Below are 8,948 nucleotides of genomic sequence, written 5' to 3'. Positions count from 1 at the left end.
GGCAGTTACTATTTACAAAACAGGAAGATAAAGCTCATAGTTGGGTGAAACCCATGAAGATCCGGGGTAGAATAGGTCTTTAGCCACCCATGGTTGTTGTAAACGGCGACTATGCTTGTCGTAAGAGGCGAGTAACGGGATCAGGTGGTCAGGCTCACGTTGAAACACGTTGTCGGATTCCAATTGCGTGGATCGATGCTCATGATGTCAATCACTGGATTATCTCGATTATTTACAGACCGCCGTCATATTGATGGAATATTGCGGTTTGAGTGGGGCGTAAAACAACGAACAAAACAATTACAGTAAGGTTAACAAATGACCCTGTTTGTATTTCATATGTATAGTTTGATATGGTTAATCCTCGAAATTGAATATCAAAGCAATCTATAAATATCAGAAATTGGACATCGACATCCAAGTTCCATTAAGGTGTGCAACAACATCACCAGTGACATCGATCAGAGCCACATTTCAACAAGTAGGTAGTATTTTGTATCAACATTAGTATAAACATTTACTTACGAAAGCATTTATTTCCAAACACGTGCTGTTTTGCCTAAACACTTCAGATATACTGTGAATCTTGAAATTAATGCGTCTCCAAATTGCTGACCCCTAGCTAAAAATGCGGCTCCCACAACCCGTCCCCAGTGGAATGATACACATCCTTACCTTAATCTAATCAAACAGCAAATATCACCGCTTATTAGCACTGAGTAAAGTACTTCCGTAATAACAAAAAACAGTTTTTTTACCTGAAAACAACACACAGTTTATATGTTTATTTTGTTGACAGGCACTGCGGAAGTTCAAAGGCAATAAAATAATTGAACCAAGAACAGTTCACTGATTGGAATGGTTAATGATGCCTAGTTTGACACGAGTGGGTAGAACTCTTGACCCCAGCTGTGATAACTCGCCAGATGCCTATTGTGTAACTCTTCTTCTTTAAATGACATTGTTATGTACGTGTTACAACTGCTGCTCAATAAACCATGTTTTTTGTATATATTCAAGTTGGTATTTCCACTATTCAAAGTGTGCAATGACGCCGCCTTATTGTTGATGATCATTTTGGAGACATAAATGCGAAGTTTAATAAATGCGAACAAAGACCACGTGCAGTTTTCGCATTAACTTCACACTCGCATTGATTTCAAGAGTTACAGTATCTCAAGCTGGTACACATCAGCTATCATGTGTACCATCTCTGTAAGATGGATGATAGCGTTTTAGAATATCCTGGCGGCGTTGAATGGTGCTGATAATATCAATCAATGGATTATCTTTTCCAAATTGGATAATTTACAGTTCGACGTCATATAGCATGGATAATGCAGAGTGCTGCACTAAACAACAAACAAAAACCAACACCAAGTAATGTTTTACGAAAGGTAGTTGACTGTTTCGAGGGCAATACTGTGTTAGCATTAACCTGTTAAGCTTATTCTCATTTCTTCGACTCCACCCCGCAGTGATCTGTCCTGATGGATACACGAAGACTGAGAATCCCAAGATGTGCTTCAAACTGAGTGATTTTGCGGATGCAAGAAGCTACCAATATGCTGTGGATGCATGTCGGAGGACACGTGGCCGTCTCATCGATCTGGACACTCCAGAGAAGTATGGACTCATTGCTGGATATATGACTGCTTTGGGACCCAAAGGAGGAAACGCACGTAAGAGATTTTCCTTCTAACCTTACTGGGGAATAAACCCATAAGGGCAAACAAATAAGTTCGTGGCTACATGAAACATATGTTGCTTTCGTTCGTAGCTTATCATTGCACTTAACGATATTCCAGTTATTCAATAATGGTCTTTTACTGTAAAGATATGACCGCTGATGCTTGACGGTGAGGTAAATGTGCTGTCTGGCAATGTCAGTAAAAGCCATCGGGTGTCAACCGGGCTATCATTACACAGTTATCAGCCGATTTCTGTGAAACCTTGGTCAAACAAATGCGAAGGACCTTTCACGGTCAGAACGCCCTTCCGTGACGCCGCGGCGTGAAGGCATGGAACTGCATCGAATAGTACAACCATTTTTAGCCAATGTCGTAGGCACTTCTTTGAACTCTTCGTAAAATGACACATTTTTAACTCTTGCCATGAAAAACATTTTACTTTTATCTAACTCTTGCATTTTACTTTTTCAGAAACAAACACTGCATTCCATGTGTGGACTGGTCTGAAACGAAGCTCAAAAACTGGGTTTAAATGGAACACGGGATCCACAAATGTCCCCGCTTGGGGGAAGGGGGAGCCAGACAACAGTCGCGGTGAAGATTGTGGTCAGCTGGACAGCTGGGGGATCAGTGACCTCTACTGCCACCTTCGACGCCGGTACATCTGTGAGATTCCCCTGTAACAGCCACAATAACAACTTACCACATGTGTACATGTAACATCAATGAGAAACCACCTTTTTGAATAAACGCTGAATCAACTGTTGCATTTGTGGAATATATGAGTGAGTGAGTGAGTGAGTGAGTGAAATTGAACGTCACATCTGCAATATTTCAGCCATATCGTAACGAAACATTTATAATAATTATGTTTTGATTTAATTATAAAGCTGTCAACGATGGACAGAAAGATAACTAGAGTATCATAGTTTCGATTTTAAAACTAATTGAGAACAATTAAAAGAATATATTTTCAATCAACAATACAATATAAAAATGGGCTATAGATCATCAGCAACCAAAGTTAGGCCATATCATTAGGGACCGTGGGGACTTACATTACTTTTCCTACCTGCACGGCTCCTCAGCAGGATTTACACCAACCCTTCAGCTGCTGGTGATGGGATGCAATACAGCCAACAGTTAAAATAAACAAATATACTATGTTTAAAACCGATGTAAGAATAAATGTCCTTTGAATGATGTGGTCTTACAAATCCTCTCAAGGGGACAATAATTTTACGCTACTTCAACCCCCTTTGAGCATATAACCACCAATCTAATCTAAGTTACATATTATACATAACCAATATAAAATATATAGAGGTTATCACGCGAGTGTGTTTGGGGATGGTAAATATCCTGCATTAGGAATAAACATTGTATTTAGCGAGCCTTGGCGAGCTAAATACATAGTGTTTATTCCTAATACAGGATATTTCCCATCCCCAAACACACAAGCGTGATAACCTCTTTATCATATAATGTCATTCTTTAATTCTGTGCTTTAAAATCGCTTTCCCTCTCTCACCAACATTACCGAAACATTGCGACATTTCCTGGAATGCGTGCATTAATATTTATTACGTCACAGGGTAGGTGATGTGTCAGTCGGACAGTGACAGTAGCCGATATAGTTCCAACTGAAATCTGTTTCTTATACAGTGGCGAAGCAACATATACGCAAAACAAGAGTTGTTTTTAATTGCCTTTCGCGGCATTCCATCGGTCTGTCCGCTATAGTAACTGCCCTTTGTCAAAGGTAAGCTACTCTTACCCTAGTCTATGAGACGTCACGGCCAGACGTTGTTGACAGTCGGTCTGTCCTGTTATAACGTTAAGAAGTGTAGTCAGATGTACACACAGCGTCAAATCGAAACAAGGTAACAATTCAGAATTATTTCGGCCAAATCCAACTATTTTAATTTGTGGAGAAGGTTTCAAGCCGCAGAGGTCTACAAGCACAGATATGGCTACTGATCCTGCTTGGCTAGGCCTCGTGCCCTCGCAAAATTGTTTCGAAATTTATATCTCCAAAGTTGCCAAAACTTATAAATTGCCTTAGCTACGTCACAGTTAGACACTGATTTTCAGTATATTAGACTGTTCTTTTGATAATGATAGCAATTATCCCTGTAGTTTATCCAGATTCCCGATGGTTAATTCTGACTCGATCGCCGAATGACGAGGGCGACGCCATGTTTGTTTATAAACAGTGAAAGTAGTCCTACTTGACCTTTGATATTTGCATCTCTATCCGCATATGACCCCAACGGATATCGTTTTTATCCGTTGGCTTTATCCTACCGAGAAACCTACCCATTATATGATAAAGCTATTTACACGATTCAAAATTTATCAATAAGTTCAATTTCTTTTTAAAAGCCTATAATTAAATGAGAATTTATTCTATTAAAAGATATTTATCCCGTGTGATGAAAAAATCAACACAGTCAAGCAGGACATGCTTGACTGGATTCTTTCATCACAAGGGATGCAGAATGGAGGATCCTCACCTTTTAATATATATTCATGTGTATACCTTCTATAGCCAATACGACGTCGTCGTATTATGACCTCTTCAAGTCTGGACTGGCAACCCAAGTAGGTGTAGCCAAACGTTGGTTTAATTACATGTAATTTATTTATACCTACTTGATAATCCCGCGTCTGTTGCTTAAGATCATGAATGTAAGATCTAATCATGGGTTACCAGTTATGCCAACATCATCACCAACAAAACCCGATGTCGTACTGGCTAGTGGCAACATTGTTATGAAGTTCTATGATGTTACATACAAGTGGATGTTGACAGGAAATATTCTTATTGGCTTGAAGACAGGAAAGAGAAAATATTGAGTATTTATATATTAGAGAGCTGTTAAGTTTCCCTTTGATTCTGCTGTAAAAATGGAACTGTTATTTGGTAATCTGGATGATATTGTTCTGGATCCCACGCGGACTTGAAATTGTCTGTCAATTAAATTTTTTGATATAAATTGAGGCAAACGGCCTTGTAATCCAAAATTATGTAAATCTTTTAAAATACCGTGTTTCCATGTGGTGTCATATGCTTTTTGTAGATCGAAAAAGATAGACAATGCATGTTGCTTATTTATTATTGCATTTTTAACAAATGATTCAAAGCGAACCAAATGATCGATCGTACTTCTGTTTTTCCGGAAACGACATTGTGTGTTAGGCGATGGAAATAATGCTCCGCCTTTTTCCTCGCCTTTTTACCTCGTTGCAGTCATTGGGAAACCATGGTTTAGTTATGAGGTGAATTGCAGAGGATTTTGGAACACATTCTTCAGCTATTTTGATGAGTTCATCAGAAAAGCATTTTATTGGGTCAGGAACGTCAGTAAAGTGATCAGGTGTTAACTGTGCTGTACATAGAAGGTCACACAGAGGCCAGTTAGCTTTGGTAAAGTTCCATCCAGATGACGGAGGAACATCAGATGGGATAATAGGGTTTAGAATGATTGGAAAGTGGTCACTTCCACAGAGGACATCGTGGATTGACCACTTAAATTCATTTATCACGTTGGAATCTGTAACAGAAAAATCCAGAGAAGAGTATGTGCTTGTAACAGGATGTAAATATGTGTTTGAATTATCATTAAAAAGGCACAGAGTATAGTTTGAAATAAAATCTTCTAAGAGCTTGCCTTTACCGTTGGTATGATCACTACCGCAAAGTGGATTATGTCTGTACATATCGCCCATTATAATACAGGGCTTAGGAAGCTGTTCATAGAGAGCTTGAAGATCGGATTGCTGAAGAGATGCAGATGGAGGAATAAAAAGAGAGCACAGAGTGAAAACAATGTGCATGGTAATACGAACTGAGATAGCTTGTAGAAGTGTATTCAGAGTAACAGGGCTATGAATAACACCTTGCCTCACCAAGATTGAAGATCCACCAGTTGCTTTAGCTCCTGGAGGTGAAAAGAAATGATAAGTATCATATTATCTGATGTTGAGTTGATCTGTATTTTTAAAATATGTTTCCTGTAGACAAAAGGCTTATGGCTTGAAATCCTGTGTTAATAGCTTTAAATCATTAAATTTGTTTTTTAGTCCTCTGCAATTCCATTGTATTATAGGGATTTAACAGGTCATGGTGGTTCTACTGGGGATCCGGATCTTGACCGGGAGGGAGGTCGACACGAGTTCAATGTCCTATGTGCCGAGACAGCAACCTCTACATTTGCAAATTGTCTGATTGATAACAGGTTTAGAGATTGCTGTTTACTGGCACATTCCACAAGTATGGAGCCATTGTCAACCATACTGCAACAACCATTGACGGCCTTAGAAATAGCAAACGGATTCAATTTCAAAGGCTGATGATCAGATGACTCGATTACTATGAATCGAGCCCAGGAATCTAATTGAAGATCATTGTCGTCATCAGATGAGCTAGCATCGAGATGTTTTCTTTTCGAACCAGAGTGTTGTTTAGACATAATGAAAGGAAGTGGTTCTGCACCCCTGCTCCCCACCCACAATTGAGTGTCAACAAGGACGGTGTCTTATTGCATTGGATATCCAAAATGAAAACACCAGGGCTGCAGGGGTGTTATAAACCAGCAAATATGACATGTATAGCTATATTTGTCTATTTACTAAAATTTGTGATAAATATAATACATGCATGTACAAAAATATGTATTGAAAGTAATACACATAGGGCTTGGCGTGACCAGCCATTTGATAGAACCGGGCCCATTCTACCACCCGCCTAGGTGAAGTCAGGGTCAAAGTGGTGTGTTGGGCAAAGGAACACCGGTTCCTGGCTCCAGTGCCCTCAACCACCAGGATCCCTTCCTCCACCGACACAGGGGCGCAACCCACGACAAACAGGTTCCCAATTTAGTCGCCTCGTACGGCCAGCAATGGGGTGCTGTGGACACATTCTAACCCGGGTCCACACGCGGGAAGAGCTATTTGCGTTACCCAGCACTCGGCACGGGTGGTTGCTCTTCACGAGTGCCTATGGAATATGTGCGTTCCTTGAATTTTCAACAAACATCAGGAACGTGAGGAGATACACACGCATTTTCCGGACACCCATCCTTCATGCTGTACACGGCAGTTACTATTTGCAAACAGGAATTGATGGAATATTGCTGAGTGCGGCGTAAAACAACGAACAAAACAATTACAGTAAGGTGAACAAATGTCCCTGTTTGCAGTTCATATGTATGGATTGATATGGTTAATCCTCGAAATTGAATATCAAAGCAATCTATAAATATCGGAAATTAGACATCGACATTAAAGTTCCATTAAGGTGTGCAACAACATCACCAGTGACATCTATCAGAGCCACATTTCAACAAGTAGGTAGTATTTTGTATCAACATCAGTATTAACATGTACTTACGAAAGCATTTATTTCCAAACACGTGCTGTTTTGCCTAAACACTTCAGATATACTGTGAATCTTGAAATTAATGCGTCACCAAATTGCTGACCCCTAGCTAAAAATGCGGCTCCCACAACCCATCCCCAGTTGAATGATACACATCCTTACCTTAATCTAATCAAACAGCAAATATCACCGCTTATTAGCACTGGGTAAAGTACTTCCGTAATAACAAACAGTTTTTTTCCTGAAAACAACACACAGTATATACGTTTATTTTGCTGACAGGCACTGCGGAAGTTCAAAGGCAATAAAATAATTGAACCAAGAATAGTTCACTGATTGGAATGGTTAATGATGCCTAGTTTGACTCTTGACCCCAGCTGTGATAACTCGCCGGATGCCTATTGTGTAACTCCTCTTCTTTAAATGACATTGTTATGTACGTGTTACAACTTCTGCTCAATAAACCATGTTTTTTGTATATATTCAAGTTGGTATTTCCACTATCCAAAGTGTGCAATGACGCAGCCTTTTGGTTGATGATCATTTTGGAGAAATAAATGCGAAGTTTAATAAATGCGAACAAAGACCACGCGCAGTTTCGCATTAACTTCACACTCGCATTGATTTCAAGATTTACAGTATCTCAAGCTGGTACACATCAGCTATCAGGCTGCTCTCAGCAAGGATTCCACTCAATCTGCTCATGATTCGAAGAGCAATGAGATGTTGTTTCAGATACCTCCCATTCCCAGACCCCACCATTCACTACTCCTCTCATAAATTATCCGTGCTTGTAGACATATGTGTGTGGCTCGGGGTCTTTCCCGGAATTATTAGAGCACATGGATATCCGAAATATGTTTGTTTGTTTTGTTTTTGTTTTGTTGTTGTTGTTGTTTAACGCGGAACTCAGCAATATTCCAGCTATATGACGGCGGTCTGTTAATAATCAAGTCTGGGCCAGACAATCCAGTGATTGACGTCATGCACATCGATCCACGCAATTGGGATACGGTGACATGCACCAACCAAGTCAGCGAGCCTGACCACCCAATCCGTTAGTTGCCTTTTACGACAAGCATAGTCACCTTTTACAGCAAGCTTAGGTTGCTGAAGACCTATTCTACCTCCAATATCTTCACGGTTCCCTAAATATGTCCGAAACATTACCGTGTTTCATTTTGTGACTGTAATGGATATATGACTGCATTTCGTAATCGTCCTACGAAACGTTACAGTCGAGACTGACTCAAAACAAACTTTACATTTCATAGCCTTGGGGGCGGTCGGGTGGCCTAGTGGTTAAAGCGTTCGCTCGACATGCTGAAGACCTGGGTTGGATTCCCGACATGGGTACAATGTATGAAGCCCATTTCTGGTGACCCCCGCCGTGATATTGCTGGAATATTGCTAAAAGCGGCGTTAAACCAAACTCACTCACTCACTCATAGCCTTGATTTTAGGAGTTGCCTCCCTTTGATATATTACTCTATTGAGCGGACCAATGAACTGCCGCGAAAGGAGATCACTGACCAAAAGTTGAAAAGTATCTGTAGATAATTGTCTTTTTTTTTACCCATGGGGCATTTGTCGCTAAAATTTGTGACAGTAGATATAGTTACATTACCATCTTCAAAGGCTCAGAAGTATTTGTCAATAATGAAAACAATTGTTATCTCAAATCTAGAAGTGAAATACTGAACTTCCTGACAGGTTAATTGTTGGGATAGGACATTTAGGCAAGAAGGCCATGAGAACCAGGTAATCTCTTTCTTTGTGCATGTGAATCCTAATTTCTTCCCGAATTAGCCAAATCAAAACAAGGGAGTTTGGCCAAGAGGTTTAACTTAAGATTCAGCTCTTGATTTGTGTTG

General features: G+C 40.0%; 1 protein-coding gene across 1 annotated transcript; it reads left to right on the top strand.

The window, feature by feature from the left end:
• Positions 1–1,483: 1,483 nt before the first annotated feature.
• On the top strand, positions 1,484–2,439 carry LOC125382887 (C-type lectin domain family 4 member M-like). Its single transcript, XM_048401047.1, has 2 exons — positions 1,484–1,682; positions 2,163–2,439. The coding sequence occupies exons 1-2, from the start codon at positions 1,520–1,522 to the stop codon at positions 2,372–2,374; spliced, it is 375 nt and encodes a 124-aa protein (XP_048257004.1). The 5' UTR covers positions 1,484–1,519; the 3' UTR covers positions 2,375–2,439.
• Positions 2,440–8,948: the final 6,509 nt, after the last annotated feature.

This window comes from Haliotis rufescens, unplaced genomic scaffold (assembly GCF_023055435.1).
Source record: "Haliotis rufescens isolate VD_foot unplaced genomic scaffold, xgHalRufe1.0.p SCAF_21, whole genome shotgun sequence".
In the NCBI taxonomy this organism is placed as follows: Eukaryota; Metazoa; Mollusca; class Gastropoda; order Lepetellida; family Haliotidae; genus Haliotis; species Haliotis rufescens.
This window is presented reverse-complemented; position numbering and strand designations above follow the sequence as displayed.